The sequence below is a fragment of the Juglans microcarpa x Juglans regia genome, chromosome 4D, assembly GCF_004785595.1.
Source record: "Juglans microcarpa x Juglans regia isolate MS1-56 chromosome 4D, Jm3101_v1.0, whole genome shotgun sequence".
NCBI lineage: Eukaryota > Viridiplantae > Streptophyta > Magnoliopsida > Fagales > Juglandaceae > Juglans > Juglans microcarpa x Juglans regia.
The window spans coordinates 9,329,947-9,352,882 of NC_054600.1; the positions used below are offsets into that span (position 1 = coordinate 9,329,947).

Genomic DNA, 22,936 nt, shown 5'->3' on the forward strand with positions numbered 1-22,936 from the left:
CTTTAAACACAATCAAGTTCAATCCCAATTTAAGATAGTTTTATTGAAATCATTTAATCCCAATTTAATTAAAGGATTTTTCACGAGCCTGAATTAATCTACCTTCATCGTCTCTTGTATTTGTGGAATTCTTCCATAGATGTTATTACTAGTCTATTGTATAATTATTATTTTTAATTACATGTATCACGTGCACACTAGTTATGGTGTACATTAGTTACTCCACTATATATAATCTTGTGCTTTACTTTTCTGATAAATAATACAAGTTTCTAACTTTATTGAATTCTCTTTATACAATCAGTCTTCCCATTTTTCCTCTTATCAAGATATCAGATGTAATCCTAACCCTAATCTATCATTGATGATTCCTCATGGCCATTGCCTCCAACAATTCGTCTTCCTCTTTCACTATTCAATACCACACTTTTGAAGAGTATACTAATCCGTTTTATCTTCAAAGTGACGATTATCTTAGAGCGATTCTTGTCTCCCAACCGCTGAATAAAGATAACTATCTCACATGAAATCGATCAATGTCTATGGTACTTATTGTCGAGAACAAACTCTGCTTTGTTAATAGTGCTCTATCACCACCTGCCGACACAGATCCAACCTCTTATCAAATCTATCACCACTCTTTAATTAAAGAACACAAAATAAAATAAAATATTTAATTAAAATCTATCAAAATCAAATAAATTTAAAATAAATTTAAACAATAGTAACATATAATTAAAGGATTGGGTAAAAATTATAAATGAATAGTTGGAATATATATAATTACTTTACACAGATTAGATGAGAAATATATGAATAGTAGAGAGATAATTGTGAATAGTAGTGAATAGTTTGAAGTTAAAATTTTTATGAAATTTTAAAAAGAGAGAGAAAAAAATTGAATTATAAAATTAAAAGAGGGTTAGAATATAATTTTTAATATAATTTTTGTTTTGAAATTTGAAAAAGTTGAATTATTTTTTTTGTTTTGTTTAGAAGTTTGGAAAATTTGTCATAATTACATAATGATTAGATGAAAAAATTAAAAATTAAAATATATTTGTGTTTGAATTGTATTTAAATGTTGAGATAAACTAAGATAAAATGAGATGTGATGAGATGATTTAAAAGATTTGTGAAATCAGATCTTATTGTTAAAGAAAACTATTCAAGAGTAGCTTTAGTCGGTTCTCTACGAGAAAAATTCTACACATAATTTCTATAATACACACTACACATAATTATTTATTTATTTATTTATTTTTTTCGGTTAATAATTATGTGATGTAAGGATTATGAGTAGAATAATTCAATTAATTTAGTAAAAATAAAACAAGAAAATAAAAAAAAATTATAAAAATAAATATAATATGTAGTTTATGATACGACGACTATTAGAACTCTATCCAAAGACTTTTGCAAGAATCCAAGGTCCAACTCATCTGTTGTACCTGGTTCTTTCGAGTCTCTGACCCAACTAGTCTTGCGTGGTGGGCAAAACGAGGGGGTACTTTCGTCTTTTTGAGGGGAAATAGATAGCGTAAGTGCGCATCCGGTGCACGATAGCATGTGGATCAGGTCTTGCAGGCACGCAAGTCGGCTTTCTTCGTCTATAAATATACCTCTAGGGCTCTGAATCGTTTTTGCTTAGAGGTTCTCCATTCCACAGAGAGAGAGAGACTTCCTCATAAGTTATGGAGGTCGGCGCGGTCGATCCTTCTGAGAGTAAAAACTAGCCGAAGCATTTCAAAATCCGAAAAACAAAAGTAGTAGGGACAGAAAAACTCAAAATTTTTGAAAACAGGAACGTTTTGAGGTTTTTGTAACATTCGATTTCTCTTCGTTTAGAACTTAGAGGTTGTTTTCCTACTCTTACTGGTCAACATGGATATGCGATTCCCCTACTCCCCGGCGGAGGTCGCCAAAGTCCGCATGGTTCAGTTCGGCATACTCAGCCCCGACGAGATCGTAATTCTCCATTTCTTGAATCGTTTTCATGTTTGGTTGCTGAAAAATTATGAGAAACGAAAAAAAAAAAATAGTCGGAATTCTTCGACCAGCTGCGGCCGAAATCTCCTTAGCAGAACTTCGTTTTATTATTTTTGGGTTTTCTGTTATGTACCTGTGGTTATGTTCGTGGTTGGAGTATTGGGGATTTAGGGGTTTTCATCTTTTGTGTAAGAAAAATTAGGGTTGATCGAACCATTGCTTTTTGGTGTGCAGAGACAAATGTCGGTAGTACAGATTGAGCACAGCGAGACGATGGAACGGGGCAAGCCGAAGATAGCCGGTTTAAGCGACCCTCGGCTCGGCACCATTGATAGAAAGATGAAGTGTGAGACTTGCACAGCGAATATGGCCGAGTGTCCGGGTCACTTTGGGCACCTCGAGCTTGCCAAGCCCATGTTTCATATTGGTTTTATGAAAACTGTCCTCAGCATCATGCGCTGTGTTTGCTTCAATTGCTCTAAAATTCTGGCCGACGAGGTACCTAAATCCAGCCACTCATTATTTGTTTGAGTGCACTTATTGAGTTTGGAATCGCCGTAGTTTCATGTTAGCTGAAGCTGTTTGCCTATAGAAGGATTATAAACTCCACAGGATTTCGAAATGTTAGATTTTCCCAAGCTATTATACTTTTTTGATCGGCAAACAAGAATTTTATTGATGATGGTAGGCATAGCCCAAGTAAGTGGAACATATACAAGAGAATTTTATTGATGATGGTAGGCATAGCCCAAGTAAGTGGAACATATACAAGAGCACAACGAAAAAAAATGAAAAGAAAATAAGGGGCGATTATTTAACTGAAACAAACATAAATTGAACACGTTTGTTGCCGAATGATCTTCCTGAATCTTAACCTAAAAGGGGTATGGATTGTGAAATAGGACGAACAATGCAACTCACTGGAAGGATCAAACGTACAACCATCAGAATTATGACAGACTAGAATAGCAAAATAGCTTAGATTTTTTGTTGGTTCGAAATTTGTTTTGTTGGTTGCCTGACTGGTCCAAGGTTTCCAGAGATTCTCTCTTTGGTCCTTCGTTGTTTCTCAGATGGTGTGAACTACGTCTTACCCATCTGCTCCTTTTTGAGAGTAGAACTTAAAAAGGTTTGTTATATCTAATCAGTTTGCGTATGGGAGCATTTGCACAGATTCCAACTAATTCTAATGTGCCATAGATTTTTAGCTTTTACATTTTCATTTGGCTTGTATCCTTGCAGGAAGACCACAAGTTTAAGCAAGCATTGAAAATAAAGAATCCCAAAAATAGACTAAAAAAAATATTGGATGCCTGCAAGAACAAAACCAAATGTGAAGGTGGTGATGAACTTGAGGTTCAAGGTCAAGATTCTGAAGAACCGGTCAAAAAGAGTCGTGGTGGTTGTGGTGCTCAGCAGCCAAAGCTCACTATTGAAGGTATGAAAATGATTGCAGAGTACAAGGCCCAAAGGAAGAAAAGTGATGATCAAGAACAACTTCCTGAACCTGTGGAAAGGAAACAGACACTTACAGCAGAGAGGGTAACTCATTCTGTGTGCAAGATGCTACTGCCTTCGTTCTAAAGTAATTGTTTCATGATACTAAAATTTTGTTAAATGTATTGCAGGTTCTTAATGTCCTGAAGAGAATAAGTGATGAAGACTGCCAACTGTTGGGCTTGAATCCGAAATATGCCCGTCCAGACTGGATGATTCTACAAGTCCTTCCAATTCCTCCACCTCCTGTTAGACCCTCTGTGATGATGGATACCTCCTCCAGAAGTGAGGCAAGCTTCTTCTTCTGCTGTTTTCCCTCTGAATTTCACTGGATACTTACCTGGCTTCAGTGGTTAATATTAGTGTGTGTCATTGAAGTAATTATAGCAGCTGGGGTTGTTCGCTTCTCCTTATGGTGTGAGGTTGGTTCTGATTTAATGTTTTTGAGTGCAGGATGATTTGACTCATCAGTTGGCGATGATTATAAGGCACAATGAGAATCTGAGAAAACAAGAGAGAAATGGGGCACCCGCACATATCATTTCAGAGTTTGCACAGTTGTTGCAGTTCCATGTAGCCACATATTTCGACAATGAGTTGCCTGGACAGCCAAGGGTATGGTTGCTAAAACATATAGACATGTCTCCTGGACATATGATTTTATGCTTCAGTTGATGTATCTCTTTACCATACAGGCTACCCAGAGATCAGGGAGACCTATTAAATCCATATGTAGTAGGCTTAAGGCAAAGGAAGGTCGGATTAGAGGTAACTTGATGGGAAAACGTGTCGATTTTTCTGCACGAACTGTTATTACTCCAGATCCAAACATCAATATAGATGAATTAGGAGTACCGTGGAGTATTGCGTTAAATCTCACATACCCAGAGACTGTTACTCCATATAACATTGAAAGGTTTGTCTATTTTTTTTTTTTCTTTCAAATATTCTCAACTTCACTTATACTCTGATCTCTCTCTCTCTCTCCCCTCTTTATTTTTTGCTAGTTGCTACTGAGCTGTTTTCCCCCTTTTCCGTTTCAATGGAACAGATTGAAGGAGCTTGTTGAATATGGGCCCCATCCTCCACCTGGTAAAACTGGTGCCAAGTATATCATTAGGGATGATGGGCAAAGGCTAGATCTCCGTTACTTGAAGAAAAGTAGTGATCACCATCTGGAGCTTGGATATAAGGCATTGTCTTATATTCTAAATGCTTTTTAACTTGGTCTATAGCTCTTCATACCAGTCTCAAGTTCCATTCTCATGTTTGCAGGTGGAGCGGCATTTGAATGATGGAGACTTTGTACTCTTTAATCGTCAGCCTAGTCTCCATAAAATGTCTATCATGGGGCATAGAATCAAGATTATGCCATACTCAACTTTCCGTCTAAATCTGTCTGTTACTTCACCATACAATGCTGATTTTGATGGTGATGAAATGAACATGCATGTTCCTCAGTCATTTGAAACTAGAGCAGAGGTGTTGGAGCTAATGATGGTGCCTAAATGCATTGTTTCTCCTCAATCAAATCGTCCTGTTATGGGAATAGTCCAGGATACACTTTTAGGGTGCCGTAAAATCACTAAGAGGGACACACTTATATCTAAGGTAAGAGTGAGGGATGCATTATTGTGTTTGCTTTATATGATCATTTTCTATTGAACCTTTTGGGAGTCTAATCTCAAATGGCTTCTGCAGGATGTTTTCATGAACACCTTGATGTGGTGGGAGGATTTTGATGGGAAAATTCCTGCTCCTGCAATTTTGAAGCCAGGGCCTTATTGGACTGGAAAGCAGGTTTTCAATCTTATTATACCAAAACAGATAAATCTCACACGAACTTCTGCCTGGCACTTAGAGTCAGAAACTGGGTTCATAACTCCAGGGGACACTCAAGTGAGAATTGAGAGGGGGGAGCTACTTGCTGGAACTCTTTGCAAAAAGACTCTTGGGACATCTACTGGGAGTCTTATACATGTTATTTGGTATGTAAGTTAAAAATATAGTTTTGCACTCAGATTTTCAGGTGATAGTATATTTAGTCTGATTTAAACTTGAAGAGTTTTTAATTTGCAGCGGAACTATGGTGAGGCATTTCATTTTTTTACTGAGACTTTCCAAAAATGACATTTTCTTTTTCTTTTGAAGCTATACCAAGCAAATAACTGTGGGGAAAGTTTTCTTTTCATAATGCTAACAATGAGTTATTTCTTTCTGCTCTAAAGAATCATGATTTTGCTTCTGCTGTTGGAAGTTTGAATATCAGAGATACATCATATATTTTGGTTCTGTAAATGTTTTTTGTAATTACTCCTTATTTCTTTCTATTGTTAAAATGTGTTCGGCTGTGCAGGGAAGAGGTTGGTCCAGATGCAGCTCGCAAGTTTCTGGGTCACGTGCAGTGGCTGGTTAATTATTGGCTTTTGCAGAATGGTTTTAGCATTGGGATTGGAGATACAATTGCTGATGCAGCAACAATGGAAACAATTAATGAAACTATTTCTAAAGCAAAAAATGAAGTGAAAGAACTTATTAGGAAAGCTCAAGCAAGGGAGCTAGAACCTGAACCTGGACGTACTATGATGGATTCATTTGAGAACAAAGTGAACCAGGTCTGCAGTCAAATTTCTTTTCCATTTTTTGGCTGCTTCATGACAAATCTAACTTAAATATATCTGCTGTTTTTCAGACGTTGAATAGGGCCCGTGATGATGCTGGAAGTAGTGCCCAAAAGAGTCTATCTGAGAGCAACAATCTCAAGGCTATGGTTACTGCAGGATCCAAAGGTAGTTTCATCAACATATCACAGATGACTGCTTGTGTGGGGCAGCAGAATGTTGAGGGTAAGCGAATCCCATATGGGTTCATAGACCGGACGTTGCCCCATTTCACCAAAGATGATTATGGGCCTGAAAGTCGTGGGTTTGTGGAGAACTCGTACCTGCGTGGGCTAACCCCACAAGAGTTCTTTTTTCATGCCATGGGTGGTAGGGAAGGTCTTATTGATACTGCTGTGAAGACTTCTGAAACTGGGTACATCCAGAGGCGACTTGTGAAGGCTATGGAAGATATTATGGTCAAATATGATGGGACAGTACGGAACTCTTTGGGTGATGTTATCCAATTTCTGTATGGGGAAGATGGTATGGATTCTGTCTGGATAGAATCACAGAGGCTGGATTCTTTGAAAATGAAAAAAACAGAATTTGAGCGAGTTTTCAGGTACGAGTTTGATGATGAACAGTGGAACCCGGATTACATGATGCAAGAACACATTGAAGACTTGAAAACCATCAGAGAGTTCCGCAATGTGTTTGATGCTGAAGTTCAAAAACTTGAAGCTGATCGATACCAACTTGGAGCAGAGATTGCCACCACTGGTGATAATTCTTGGCCGTTGCCTGTCAACCTTAAGAGGCTTATATGGAATGCACAGAAGATCTTTAAAATTGACCCTCGAAGGCATTCTGATATGCATCCGATGGAAATTGTGGAAGCTGTTGATAAGCTCCAGGAGAGGCTAAAGGTTGTACCAGGTGAGGATTTGTTGAGTGTCGAAGCCCAGAAGAATGCTACCCTCTTCTTTAGTATTTTGCTACGTAGTACATTTGCTAGTAAGAGGGTATTGGAGGAGTACAAGCTTACTCGGGAAGCATTTGAGTGGGTTATTGGTGAAATAGAGTCACGCTTCCTACAGTCACTTGTAGCACCTGGGGAAATGATTGGATGTGTTGCTGCCCAATCTATTGGTGAGCCTGCCACACAGATGACCCTTAACACCTTCCACTATGCTGGTGTCAGTGCAAAGAATGTCACTCTTGGTGTTCCGAGGTTGAGGGAAATCATTAATGTAGCTAAGAGGATCAAAACACCTTCTCTCTCAGTGTACCTGAAGCCTGAAGTTTGTAGAACTAAGGAGAGGGCAAAAAATGTTCAATGTGCTTTGGAATACACTACTCTCCGAAGTGTAACTCAAGCCACGGAGGTATGGTATGACCCAGATCCTATGAGCACAATAATTGAAGAGGATGTTGATTTTGTCAGATCCTATTATGAAATGCCTGATGAAGAGGTTGCCCCTGAAAAAATCTCCCCATGGTTGCTTCGCATAGAGTTGAATCGGGAAATGATGGTGGATAAGAAGTTGAGTATGGCTGACATTGCTGAGAAGATCAACCTTGAATTTGATGATGATTTGACTTGTATATTCAATGATGACAATGCTGAAAAATTGATACTTCGCATCCGTATCATGAATGACGAAGCTCCAAAAGGGGAGCTGCAAGACGAATCTGCTGAAGATGATGTTTTCCTGAAGAAAATTGAGAGTAATATGCTGACAGAAATGGCTCTTCGAGGTATCCCAGATATCAATAAAGTGTTTATCAAACAGTGTAAGATAAACAAGTTTGATGAGAATGACGGATTTAAGCCGGAACAAGAGTGGATGTTGGATACTGAAGGTGTCAATCTATTGGCGGTTATGTGTCATGAAGACGTTGATTCGAGGAGGACCACAAGCAATCACTTGATTGAAGTTATTGAAGTTCTCGGAATCGAGGCAGTTCGTCGGTCCTTGCTGGATGAATTGCGGGTTGTTATATCTTTTGACGGATCTTATGTGAATTACCGCCATTTGGCTATCCTTTGTGATACAATGACCTATCGTGGCCATTTAATGGCCATCACCCGTCATGGCATCAACCGAAATGATACTGGACCGATGATGAGATGCTCGTTTGAAGAAACAGTGGACATTCTTCTTGATGCTGCTGTGTATGCTGAAACAGATTATTTGAGGGGTGTTACTGAAAACATAATGTTAGGTCAGCTTGCACCAATTGGCACTGGGGACTGTGCCTTGTATCTCAATGATGAGATGTTGAAGAATGCTATTGAACTCCAGCTACCTAGTTATATGGATGGTTTGGATTTTGGCATGACACCTTCCCACTCTCCAGTCTCCGGAACTCCCTATCATGAGGGCTTGATGTCTCCAAGTTATTTACTGAGCCCAAATCTCCGACTGTCACCCATTACAGATGCTCAGTTTTCTCCTTATGTTGGTGGAATGGCGTTTTCTCCGGCTTCATCTCCAGGCTACAGCCCATCATCTCCTGGCTACAGTCCATCATCCCCGGGATATAGTCCTACATCCCCTGGATATAGTCCCACCTCTCCCGGCTATAGCCCCACTTCCCCTACTTATAGTCCTAGTTCTCCAGGTTATAGTCCAACCAGTCCTGCCTATTCACCTACAAGTCCATCTTACTCGCCCACCTCTCCCAGCTATAGCCCCACATCTCCTAGCTACAGCCCTACCTCTCCCAGCTATAGCCCCACTTCTCCCACTTACAGCCCAACATCACCGAGCTATAGCCCCACTTCACCAGCTTACAGCCCCACTTCACCGGCTTACAGCCCCACTTCACCTGCATACAGCCCCACTTCTCCATCGTACAGCCCCACTTCTCCATCCTACAGCCCCACTTCTCCTTCGTACAGCCCGACCTCACCTTCCTACAGCCCGACCTCACCCTCATACAGCCCCACATCTCCATCATACAGCCCTACCTCACCAGCCTATAGCCCCACATCACCAGGTTACAGTCCAACTTCTCCAAGCTATAGCCCAACCTCACCTAGCTATAGCCCTACATCTCCCAGTTATAATCCTCAGTCTGCTAAATATAGCCCTTCACTGGCATACTCACCAAGCAGTCCAAGATTGTCTCCATCTAGTCCATATAGTCCTACATCTCCGAATTATAGGTATGCCAGGTTGCAAAATATTCTGACTAATTATTTTTGTTGTACCATATGTGCTTAAATGGTAGCTGCTGATTGGAATTGTTCATTACATTTCCAAATTATGACTTCGGCTGCAGCTGCTAGCTGAATTGTCCCATCTTGTCCTGATGAGTGTTTTGTGCTTGATTTTCCATTACTATTGTTATTTATATTCAGGCCTTCTAATATGCTATAAACTTCCCATTTCTGTTGCAGTCCAACGTCACCTTCATATTCACCAACATCCCCATCTTATTCTCCATCAAGCCCAACATACAGTCCCAGCAGGTAAGTTTACTATTTTGTAGATACTGTTCTTGGTCTTCTTTCTACCTTTCTTCCAGTACCATCTGTAGCTTGCTTTTCTGTGTGTAACTTTCTGCAGCCCTAGCATTTAAGATAATGATTATAGAATATACTTATCATCAAATCATGGGTTGTTTGCATGGTCAAAAGTTTTGATTTAAGGTATGTTAATTTAGTTTTATATGTTTTGAGCTTGGTCCGATATCAGTTACAGTGAGAAGTTATGATAAAAGAAAGTTGGTTTTAAATGCCCAGAGAGAATATTCTATTGTTAATGTTGTGAAGTTGATCTTTGAGTATGGAATAGTTAAATTATCAAAATTGGATACGTGTTGCAACCCTGTCTGTTTTAATATCTATTTTAAGATCTTCTGCAACCTTGTTTTGAACTCGACTGAGAAAATTCCAACCACAACCCCCCCCCCCCCAAAAAAAAAAAAAAAAAAAAAAAAAAATTCTTCTTTCAAATTCTGTCTATTGTCGTGTAGAGGATTGACATGCACCTTTTCGTTTGGGTGTTAAATATTTTCATTTTTTTTAATCTTTCTAGTCCATACAACTCTGGAGTGAGTCCGGACTACAGCCCAAGTTCGCCACCATACAGGTAAAGTGAAAAACCATCATAGTTCCTGAAATAACTCTTGCAAGCTTTTTATTGAAATAATAGGCACCAATATGCTTCTCTCATCTCTCTCTCTCTCTCTCTCTCTCTCTCTCTCATGCAGTCCAAGTGCGGGGTACTCACCAAGCCAACCTGGGTACTCTCCATCATCTACCAGCCAGTATACTCCACAAATGAGCAATAAAGATGATAGGAGTGACAAAGATGACAGGAGCACTCGTTAAGTCATATCATTGATTTTGCTTGAATGAAAGCAAAGGTCAAATTCTTCTTCAAGCTCTCATCTCATTGATGTTAATCACTCAAAAATACTACGAAAACTCCTCTTCATGCTCCCTATTCTTTAAGAATTTAGACCAGTGTTGTCCATTCGTTTCTGTTCTGGCTGGAATTAGATGGTAAGTGATCATTTTATACTTGCCTCAGATCATGCTTTGGGGGTTTGCCTTGTTTATCAGGATTCACTGTCCATTCCATTCCAGTAGTTTTATTTTATTTTTACCAAATAGCTTTGGATGTATGAAACATCTATATATGTACGTACTGTTGTTCAGTTTTTACGTGAAACTTAAATTTTGTATGTGGTTGTTTCTAACAAAGCCGAGTGAGGCCAATTTAACTGAATTTGAAGTAGAATGAGCTAAAAACATATGGTTCTTGTATGCCCGATGATCACTTGGCCTAGTCATGATCTCTTTGGTTTGATTTATTGTTACTTCATAATTCATATAAATAAAAATGGTTTTATTTACTAGTTGAATGAATACCAATCTGAGGAGGTTTTTTGGGGATGGATCTGAGTTATGGGGTTCTTTACCCGATATAAGAATGGATACCAGGCTGACTTTTACTTCATTTTATCTATTTGCAGATGTCAGAACACGGGCCTGTCGATGTGTGCAAAGTAATATCTGTGAACGGAGATGCCATTTCAGCTTGTATTCAAATTTCAGTTGTACCTGTGTTTTATACTGACATATATATGGTGTTTCTGTCCTGAGTGCTGCTTTTAACGGACATCCTAAGAAAGATGGAGTAGACTGCATGCTGAGCCTTAGTAATAGTGCAAATAGTCATTGTATTGGGGAACAAAACCCATTCGATTAGTGTAATTTTTTTCTTTGTAATAAATATATATATGGAATCAGTGATCTTTGAAGTTAGAATATCACTTTTTGAGTGTGTCAATACCAAATCTACTATTATGCTCGAGATTGTTGGTGTTTCCACCTCAATTTGCTCTCTGCTTTTATAATCCAAATATAGTTGAGATCATATTTCTAGCCTTATCTTAGAATATCATGCCATTCAAATTGTTTATATAAACCACCTGTCGTTCATCTATAGCTAAAATATAAAATCTTCATTTTTTAGAATTAGTCATGAAAAATCAACCCCGGTATTATAAGTAGTAGAAATATTTACAATCGTGAATTGTGCAACTGTCGTTTAATCGTTTTGAAAAAGAGGAGTCTATTATTAAAAAATTAATTTTTTTTATATAGATTTCATGTTTTATTTACTTTTTTCAAAGTGATTACGCGACAGTTACGCACTTCGCAGTTGTATGTAGAATTACTCATGTTTTGTTGAAAGTTGAATAAAATATTATTATAATATTATTTTTATTTTTGAGATTTGAAAAAGTTGAATTGTTTATTATATTTTATGTGAGAGTTTGATAAAATTGTAATGATTATATAAGAAGAGATAATTTAGTTTTGTATAACTAAACGTGTCCTGTACATGTTTACTAAACAATAAACTATTTTTTTATAATAACATTGCTTTTTAACAAAGCTTTATAATTAAAAACTCCACTATGAAAAACACTATTTCTTACTCTAATTCCAAACAAGCATTAAGAGTAGGGGTGACTTTTCTTCCTTTCATACGATGTTATGTTGTTAAAATTGTTTACATGAACGTTGTTTTTTAATGATGTGTTATCTAGTGATAGGGTACGAGTACTACATGTGGCAGAATAATATTCTAGACCATTTAACAAATATTCGTGCGTAATTCACGAATTTCACTATTTGAGATTGAGCTTTTAAAATCGTCAAAGATTTATTTCAAACTACTAATTAAATTATCATGTGTTCTTTAAATATATGATAAATACATCGCATTTCTAATAAGATAAAAAGTGTTACAATTATCAAGATAAACATAGTTTCTTTTTTTTCAAAGGTAGAACAAACTTTATTCATTCATAACGGGACATTATAATTTTGACCTAAGATATACAGAATACAAGCAAATTATTACTTTTTAGGCTCCCCAATACACAAATTTCTTTATGTATGACATGGTCTAGTCATTGCTGTAACACTTTACGAAAAAACCGTCTGAGAGACATCACTCTGCCTAAGATAGATTTAACAAACCCCACATTCTGTCTTAAGATAGAATTAAACAATCCCACACTCTGTCTAAGACGGAGTAGAGGACACACGCGACCCTGGAAGTATGGCGAAACGTCAAGTCTAAAGAAACCGATGGCCCTGGTCCCAGAAGATTCGCTTGTGGCGGCGATAGAGCTCTCCTTGCGGTGGTGCGTAGATGTCACGCGTGCACTTTGGATCGCGCGTGTGGCTCACGCGCCGTTCCGTTCGAAGAGATTCTTCGTACGTCTGAATGATCGACGTCTTGGAAATCTTGTGGTGAGGCATGTGGTGGTCGTATGACTCCAGAGAACAACATATTTGCATTTTGCCATATTGTGAATGAAAAAAATAAACAAAACCAGAAAAATATAAGAAAAATTAGAGAGAAGAGGGAGGAAGAGAGGAGAAAGGTAGGAGTCAAAGCTCCTACACCCTTCCTCTTGTCTAAGTTTTTTTAAGGAGGGGAGACTGTTGTGTAGAGAGAAAAGGGAGAGAGTGGGAATAGGGTTTCTCACGATGTCCGGAGAGAGAGATAACAAGATAAGCATAGTCCATTAACGATCATGTTGGAGCTTGGATTCCGATTTCTGAAATTCTATTTTATACCCCAAAAATAGTTTACACTAACCTTTATTTGTTTACTGCACACAATTAGCTATTTTAATGCACGAGATCTAAAAAATTATTCAATGCATGATGAGCTAGCTAGCTTAAGGAATGGGGTTTGATTTAGTCTCCAAGCATTAACTTGCTGTCCCAAGTGATCATCGACAAAGGAAAAAAGATGAGCAAATAAAACATACAAACGAAAAAACAAATAACCTGCTTACAAATAAACAAACAAATTAATAAAAGAAGGTTGCTGTCCCAACCAAGGACTGGTACGTACAATTCGATCTGCAAACAGCTCAGTGCCGCCTTGTGCGTGCTAGCTCTTGATGCATGCTGTATTAATTAAATTCTGGCCGGCATTCTAAGATACCAATGATGCATTAACTCTACCAATGCTCTTTCTTTATGGTTATTAGATTCCTGATCTCTTTCTTTCCTTCCCCACATTCTCTCATGACTCTGTCAAAATCTCTCATGCCATCTTTTCCTGAACTTCGAATGTTATAAATATATATGATATACGTACAGATGCTGCATGCACCAGATCATGGTTCTTGGAGCCGAGCAGTACTGAGCAGCGTGAGATTTTCTTCAAGAGCATCTCGATCGGGCCGAGTGATCTTTTATTACATCAATGAAGAAACCATCAAAACTGAGAAGCATTTTGTTTAAGTTTCTAATAGTACCGCATGCAGCATCTGCTGTAAATTTCCAGTTCCAGAGCCCATCTCTTAGCCCTGCAAAAATATCTGTTGGTTCAGGCAGATCAGGATCCTCCGGTACTAGTCCTTTCGTTTCCATAATCCCTCCAGAGGTTCGAAGAAAGAAGAAGAATGGAAGCTTTGACGCACGAGAGCCCACCTCCCCAAAAGTCTCGTGCATGGGCCATGTCAAGAAGACGACGTCCAGCAATCCTAAGCGCCGGGTTTCATCACTTCCGCCACTACCACAAGCAACCATGCGCGACGTTTCTTGTCCGAACAAAGAGGTTAAGATAAAAAAGATGATCAAGCAGCAAGAAGTTGTTAAGATTGATTGTTTCGTGGGACGAAAGCGAGGTGGGAAACCCGATGGCTCCAGCTGCTATGAAAAGCCAAGGGTTCCAGAACAAGTACTACAGGCGCCACGGCCTTCTTTGGGTCAGATAAAGCGGTTTTCAAGCGCTCGCGGTGCCCTTTCCAGCTTTGACTGGAGAAATATTCAGGGTGCTGCGTTGGTTCCATCCGATTGCAAGGAAGATCAAAGGAGACGAAGAGTCCGCCAATAAATTTTAGGAAAATAAATTCACAACCTGAAATTCTTAACATGAGAAATGCAATTAGCTCGTAAAATTCCTTATATTATAAAATAGATCGTCATCAATTTAAGAACATATTATTTTTTGTAAATGTAAATGTAAGGTGTGGTATGCATTTAACGTGTTGTAAGGGTGCGTTTTGTATGAATTGTCAAAAAGCCTTGTGAAGGGGCATCAAAAGTCTTGTACAGAGCAATGAACCTTATGGTGAATCTGTTGTAATGTTGAATGAGTTGCCATAGTGTATTAAAGAACCCAACGAGATGTAATAAAATGCTTCAGAATTAAAATAGAGCAAATAGGGAAGGTGTTTGATAAAACGCTTCAAAGAGCCACAAGTGTATTGATAATGGAATATTTTGAGGGATTCCAAACCTCCATATAAGAGAGTAACCTTAACAATTTTTCTGATTCCAAATATGCCTCTACTCTCCCCTCTGCTCTCCTATATACCCCCCACCAGCTCGTACGTACATTATAACCCATAACAGAAATAAGAACTGATAAAATGACTGTAAAAATAATAGTATCTAAATGACAGACAAAAGTCCCCCAAAATTCTACTTGCAGTTGGCTGGAGGAAGCGCCCCACAAATGTGTCCTACGTGGTTAATGAAACAGTCTATTTCATATGTATTTGGATTCCACGAAGACAAGCTGCCCAAACGGTTCGTTTCTCCTTCTACCCTCCACTTTGTCGTTCCCCTTCCTCCTCTGATCTTCCTTCTCCTTCTCACCCTTCTTCCTCGCAAGATCTATTTCTTGCTTTCGTGTTTCCTCCTTGTAAGATCTGGTTCCCTCCATGAAGACAAGATGCAAAAATGAAACAGCTACCAGATATAAGGCCTCGATGAGGAATAAGAACAACCCAGATCATATTTGTTGCCATTTTCCAAGAAAGATCGAATCAAAGCACAAAAAGAGTCATAAGCCTTACTTCTCCACAGAACTCCTATCGTCTTGGGGTTGTCATGTGGGTTCGAGGTCGATGATTATGTAAGGATTTTTTTTTGCCAAGAATTGTTTAGAGAAATGGGCACTTGGGAGTCGATTGAAGAAGACCGGAGGAAAAATATGAGGCGTTTTATTTCTTTGATGAGCCATATTAAATGTGTTCCATTTTCCCCAATTTCTTTGGTCTCGACAGTGTAGTACTGCAACATCATCTTTTTCTCTTACACGCATCCCTTAGATTTCTGTTTCTTGCAACATAATTGAAGCTGTGCCACATATTCTTATCGAGAAAGGGATCTACTTTTCAGACAAGATCTCCATAGTTGGAGCTTAGCACTATGGAGCTAAGCCGCATACAGGGTTGCAACTCTGACGGAAGAAGACGAAAAATCTTGCATTTTTCTGTAGAGCATTGGCCAAGTCTAAAATTTAGCTAGAATCTTAACTTTTAGCTATAGTATCAATTTTTGACTAAATGAGTCCACATTGGACTAGCTGTCTTAAAGTTAAAATAATAATATAATATTATATATATATATATTTTTTTTACAAATACAATTCATATATTTCCTAGATCTTCATGCTTTGTAGAAATAATGTATCTACTCTATCAATATTCGCAATCAGTAGAATAAATAAAAAAATTTCTAGTGCATGCCATGCATGTTTTATCATTCAAAGTTCTAAAAGTCAATAAATATTAACAACACAGTCCATATAAATACCAACACAGTCCACAAAAATACCAACACAGTCCATACAAATACCAATACAGTCTACAAAATACCAACACAATCCATATCAATACCATTACAGTCCACAAAAATACCAGCACAGTCCATACAAATACCAATACAGTCCACAGTCCATATAAATACCAACACAATCCATATAAATACCACCTTCAACAGGTTCAAGTATGCAACGGGAATCTCCAACAGATGCAACTTTTATGACCCATCCTTCTATTATTACAAAGGTGACAGTTGTTCCTAATCTCTGTGCTAAGACAACCATAACAAATACATCAATAGCATGTATGGAAATTATAGTACAAGAAAATGAAATAGAGATTATAGGTAGAGACATAAAGCTACATAGCAAATTGTCCAACACACTAACGTTTACAAGAAGCCTACAAAATATGTCCATCAAATAGCTACAAAACATGGTTTGGTAAGAGCAGCCTACAAAATATGAAGGGGACTGTGAATGATCAAATACTACAACATAACATAGATGAAATGTAGGCACCAGTACTCCAATAGTTCTCAAGCTCATAGATAACTAATATAGTAGTAAAAAAGTACAAATATACCAAAACTGAAATGTAGGCACCTTGTCTAGCTTAAAATATTGTGAAGACCAAGTTAATCTTTTGCCAAAAAGGGAAGACCTATATACAGAAAATCATTCATGTCTAGCTAAGAGCCAACTTGAGATCAACTTTAGAAATGACATTATTTTCCATGTTTCCCAACAACCATTTTTAATGTATAAGTTTAGGGCCTCTAATATTAAGTTTTTGCCAATTCATCAACCTTAATTCCATTCAAACTTCTAAAAGATCATGAATTGACATCCTATACAATCAACCCATATCTCAAAAGTAATCGACTACGAATAACAAGAAACTCTAAAGTCAAAGAGTGTACTGAACGCAAGCACCAATCAATCAACATATCAAACTAAGAAACTCTTCATTGTTTCGTGGTCTTATAAGCACTATATCACAACTTCCACCCATGTTCTTTCAATCAGTCAGTTGGCAACAATCTCACTAACACTATGGGAGGTATGTTACTCTAATACACATTGCAAATTGATCTCAATCATATAAGGTTGGCTTGAGTTTCCAATTTTGTGAAACAGAATAATGCGATGTCCCATGTAAGAACTAAACCAAGTTTTAATAAGGAAGCCCATTGGCTCTTTGAGTCGCACATCAGAGTTTCTAGAGTCTAAATTTTTGTTTCGGGAATTCCCTTGGTTCTTCAACAAATCAGTATTTATATGAAGTCAAACAAATTAGTAACAAAATATTCAAGTAGCAGACCACATAAAAATGCACATAGCAGAACAATATATGAGTTTCTAAGGTAAAAGGCCACAAAATTTGGACTTCTTAAGATAGGATCGTTGTAAAATCAGAGACAAATTCAAGAAATTGAAAGCAATAACCCGTCAAGAATACAAATACTGCGGCCATGAGCAGTTCATTTTAGCAGCCATGAAATACCCTTGTGAAATACTTGAGTTCGTCGAGGGAATATGGCTTTGTTAATCTCGGTAGTCTAGGGCAAAAATCATGGCTGGAGAGAAGTCTAGATACTCCGTGTTGCTGAGTCCTTCGATTGGTTCTCTGCAAATAGAAAGGAAAGAAAATCTGGAGGGAGGGAACGAAAAAGGCGTGGGTTGGTCTGCAAATGGGTTCTGAGAGCGGAAAGGAAAAATTTTTTTGTTGAGGGAGTCAAAAATGGGAGAAAAAAAAATGGGAGAGGGAAAGGAGAGGGTGCGATTCAGCGATGGTGCAGAGAGAAGATGAAAATGGAAGGGAGAAACGAGAGGGTGCGATTCGGCGTGAGAGAAAAGGAAGAGAAGAAGAAAGAAATGGAAGACGACGGCAACGTGGACGATCGACGGAGAGAAGTGTCCTTGCGGGTTGAAGAAGACGAAGCCGAAGGATAAACATGTTGGGAGCTTTCGGGAGAATAAAAGAAAAACGAGGGAAATGGGCTCTTCGGGATGAAGAAAGAGAAAAGAACGAGGGAAAGAGAGAGTGAGGTAGATGAAATAATAAAATATTACTTTCTATTGTGAACAGTAGCTCGCCATGTTGGACTTAAGATTTACTGTAGCTTAAGTCTTAAGCTTTAGACCATTGGCTAGTCCAATGTGAAGGTTTTTTCTCACATCTAGTTAAAATTTAGACTTGCATTGATATTTGGCTAATTCATTGTCAATATTCTTACATTGGCATTTCCTTTTTTTTTTTTTTTTTCACTTCCACATAAACTTTGCCACGTATAGCCGCTTCCATTCCGTTTGGCATTCCGTTTGTACGTAGAAACAAAATGCATAGCTTAACTAAAGACCCAAAACGCTATGTTTGTTTCTTTCTCCTGGACTTCATCGCTTCACTTCAGGTCCATAACAGAGGTCGAGAATTTCTCGAAAAATCTCTCCAAGATTTATAATTGAATCTTGTTTCGTTCTTGGCATTTTGCATTTCTTATTTCCTGTGTCTTTGGGTTAACTAAGTAGCATTCTGGGAGGAGGATTGAAGGCAATTCCTGACAAGTTAGCTGAAGCAGGTGGTGGGGAGTTTTATTGGCTACTGCTGGAATACGAAAAAGAGGGTCGAGGTTTTGAACTTGAACTTTGGGACCCGAGGGACCGTGCCGAGAACGCAATCTCCCTTTGACCATATGCTTGTGCAGAGAATAATTAAACAAAAACTATATATAGAAATCAAGCCAACAACTTTTTGTAAAATACGTAGATATTATTTGATGTCATTTTTTTAGATTAACTAGTAAGGGCAACGTGCGCCACGTATGCCCAGTTTCTTGTCTACCATTAAATGCTGCAAGATGCATAATCAAAATTAACTAAATGATTTTCTATCTCCTCCAAATAAACCTGTATGATTAAAAATAAAATTGAATCAAAGCAAGAGTAGTTTTATATACAATTATGAAGTATATAAACGCCGCGTAATTACTTTAAAATAAGTAAGATCTACTACTAAAAAATTAATTTTTTTTTTTATAGATCTCATATTTTATTCAATTTTTTCAAAGCGATTATATGACAGTTACAAATATATTTTTTCGTCTAAAATTTAGAAATCACTTTATATAATTAGTAGAGTAGTGTACGCAGTCCAAATACAAACGTTACCCACGTGAAGCAAAGCTAATGAAAGGAATGCTCCCTGTGAATTCATTCAAATTATTCAAAAGTTTAAGCTGAATATTTATCTTTGCAAAGTGGCTTTGACGAACCAATTAATAAGCATGTGAACCCGCAGTTGAATTTATCGAACTGCCCATGTGAGAGAGAGAAAAAAGTGAAGAAATAAATATGAACTTTATATACAAGTTAGCGTCCTATTTAAGTATATAATTACAACAGTGAGAAGTCTAACAAAAATAGATTTTGAGTGTTTACGATGTAGCTTGATTTATAGGCTGAGCAGAGAGCGTGATGAGTTTATTTTGATGTAATTGTCCATGTTATTAAGAATAATAACAGATATAATAAATAAATTCAATATATATAGAATTTAAAATTAAAATAGTATAAAGGACCGGAGAAAATGAAATTTCTTATTAATAATGTTAATAATAACAATATTAATAGTATTATCAATATCAGATTTGGTATTAATATAAAGTTTAATATTCAACAATCAATATTAAATTTTTAGAATATCAAACCTGTTATTAATATAAGATTTGTTATTCAAGGAAAAAATTGATTCAAGATAAAAATAAAAGAAATTAGTTTCTCGAAATCAAATCATTAAATGAAATTGATTAATAAAATAAAAATACAATATATATTTAAAAAAATAAAAATAAAATATTGTACAACATTATTTTTTAAAAATTAAACAGATTTTCTTATAAAATGTAGCTGTTTTTTTAAGATTTTCTTATAAAAATGTAGCTGTTTTAGAATATCAAACCTGTTTTTTTGGTAGCTGTTTGTTCGTTTGCTCTTCCTGCTTTGTTTTTTTTTTATTTTTTTATCTGTTTTTATAGAAATAAAAATTTTAAATGTAACGGATGTGAAGCCTCAGCTTTCAGATCTTTTTTTTTTTCCAACTAATTCGTGTTGATTATTTCTGTGTGCTCGTTTCTATTTTTTTTTTTTTTGTTAATACATACAAATATGATATTATATTTCTCAGAAATTGCTATCTGTGTTTTTTTTTTCTATTTTTTCACAACTTCATTTTTTGAAAATGTTACGAATCTTTCAGATCTAAGATTTATTTATTTTTCGCCTGATGGGTATTGGTTTGTTGTTCCTGTTTGTTTGTTATTTTATTTTATTTTTTTTATGCGTTGAGATGTTGGGATGTTTATTTTAATTGCAAATTTTTAATTTTCAAATACTTACAAATCTTTCTATCTTTCTTATCTTCTGATTTATTTCTTATATATGCTTTTCTCTGGTTTTACATACTTTAGTATATCTAATATTTGTTTGGATGTGGTCTGAACATTTGTAATTCATGGATTTTAATTTAGTTTTCTTTTGGGTTTAACAAATCGCTGTAGATGTACAAATGAGGGATAAAAACGTAAAAACAAGAATACAATAAAACAAATGAGGGATAAAGACCAAAAAAGTAGTCGGCAAAAGAAGAAAAAAAATACATGTAGAGGCAAAATTGGAAAAAAAAATGTTAGACGAAAATACTGTCCATTCAACATTCGCGTTTATATATATAGTAGATAAAATGTTTTCCTTATTTTGTATTTGTCTTTTTCATACGTGAATTATTGATATGATATAATTTAATTAATTAATTATTTTTTTACCATTTAAATGAAAAATGATTTAACTTTGTAATTTGACGATCTTGTTTTATTTTTCTCACGGTCAAAAATAGCAACGCATCATGCCAATTAAATGTTTTAGTGTTTTTTTAAAAAAAAAATAATATATAGTATTTACATACTCTATAACTGTAAATATTATTTATTAATAAGAATTACATTATTTAAAAGATAAAAGGTCACGTGAAGGTTGTTGGCAATGCAAAGTGAGTGCTTCCATTTTGGAGGTGGGAGTTCCCGTTTGAGCTTCTTCGTTTGATCACCCACTTGCAAACGTTGGATGATGGTTATTTATTCACCAAATTATGCACTTCATATTGAAAGGCGGATACTTTCTATCTTATCGTAATATCTTTTTCAGTTAACTGTTATATGTATTATAAGAATATGATGTACGAAGAAAATAATATTAAATATAATTTTAGCATGTTTAAATCTCGTGCCTGTTCTTTAAAAAAAAGTAAAACTCAATGTCAATAGTTAAAAATTTAATTTTTATGTGAATTTTATCTTTATTTATTTATTTTTTAGGAGCAATCAATTGAGTATGGACCGTGCTGGGACTAAGGCTGAGTATCGATTGTTTTAGAGTAAGAGTCAGAGGTAGGAGTTGGAGTGCCCTACCTCCAACTCCGATTCGTATAAATTCAGCTCTGACTCCACGACTTGTTGGAGCAACAGAGTTGGAGTTGAGTTTTTTATTGAGCTTTTTATTTTTAGCTCATTTGGAATTTCAATTTAACAATTTTGGATTCTCACTAATCAAATTTGGGTTTTTATATTTCAGTTTTTTTTTAAATATTATTTCAAATTTTAATTTTATTAAAATATAACCAAAATTGCAAAACTAAACCATAACCAAAATTACATTAAAAATACATTACCAAAATTATAAGGATAGACAACAAATATCTATTAAAAATACATAAACAAAATTACAAAACTAAATCATTCACTCACTACAAACTTACATTCCAAAACTAAAACCTTACAAGCTATCAAATATTGTTAATTGTTCCCAACTACAACCAACAACACAATTTAAATCCCATGTCTCATTCCAGCAACAAACAAAACCAAGCAAAGCCAACACCTCTGACTCTAACTCCAATTCCGACTTTCTAAGAAAAAAAATTCCAACTCCGTGGAGTCAGAGAAAAGCCGAAGTCGGAGTCAAATTTTTAAATTTTTGCTCAACCCTAACTGGGACCACAAACTAATTCACTGGTTTAATTTTCCAAGGGGTTGGGCTGACAGTACTATTCTAAACCATTGGGCTTGGACTGCATGGTTCATATGAAAAAAAGGGTTTATTTGGTTCCACTTAGGGCTGCAAACGAACCAAGTCAAGAGTACTTGAGTTCAATTAACATGTTTGCTCGTTTGAACTTGAATAAAACTCGAATATCATTGTTCAAACTTGGCTCGTGAACCATTAATGTTGTTTGAATTCGACTCAAGCTTGACGAAAAATAAACAAACGACTCGAGCTCGAGTAGCTTGAGCTCAAACTCAATTTTTTATTTTGAAATTCTTGAATCTTATCTTTTGATTAATAAAAAAAATTTTAAATTTTACAAAAAAAACTTAAACCATTTTACTATTCAATCAAATAATTTTGATTCAAATTCTTATGGTATAACCTTTTTTTATAAAAATAACTTATAGTTATAAATTAAAATAATAATACTCAAGATAAATGTATAAACTAAACTATTTAATACATATAGATAATATAGTAAATCAATAGTTGTAGTTGTATGATATATTATTATACAAATTATCCTATAGACATTTTGGGAACATAACATATATGTATATATATATATTAAATAAGGTAAATTATAAATAAATTAATAATATATAATCAACATAACTAACATGTAATATATATAACACATAC

General features: G+C 36.0%; 2 protein-coding genes across 2 annotated transcripts; both read left to right on the forward strand.

The window, feature by feature from the left end:
- The first annotated feature begins 1,628 nt into the window (after nucleotides 1-1,628).
- LOC121260889 (DNA-directed RNA polymerase II subunit RPB1) lies at nucleotides 1,629-11,417 on the forward strand. Its single transcript, XM_041162960.1, has 15 exons — nucleotides 1,629-1,968; nucleotides 2,224-2,487; nucleotides 3,232-3,531; nucleotides 3,618-3,776; nucleotides 3,940-4,101; nucleotides 4,182-4,402; nucleotides 4,538-4,679; nucleotides 4,762-5,097; nucleotides 5,188-5,474; nucleotides 5,843-6,101; nucleotides 6,179-9,261; nucleotides 9,496-9,567; nucleotides 10,136-10,189; nucleotides 10,311-10,466; nucleotides 11,079-11,417. The coding sequence occupies exons 1-14, from the start codon at nucleotides 1,885-1,887 to the stop codon at nucleotides 10,429-10,431; spliced, it is 5,544 nt and encodes a 1,847-aa protein (XP_041018894.1). The 5' UTR covers nucleotides 1,629-1,884; the 3' UTR covers nucleotides 10,432-10,466; nucleotides 11,079-11,417.
- A 1,894-nt stretch (nucleotides 11,418-13,311) lies between these two features.
- On the forward strand, nucleotides 13,312-14,898 carry LOC121260890 (uncharacterized protein At1g76070-like). The gene has a single exon (XM_041162961.1). It carries the CDS (start codon nucleotides 13,844-13,846, stop codon nucleotides 14,474-14,476), a length of 633 nt encoding a protein of 210 aa, XP_041018895.1. The 5' UTR covers nucleotides 13,312-13,843; the 3' UTR covers nucleotides 14,477-14,898.
- Nucleotides 14,899-22,936: the final 8,038 nt, after the last annotated feature.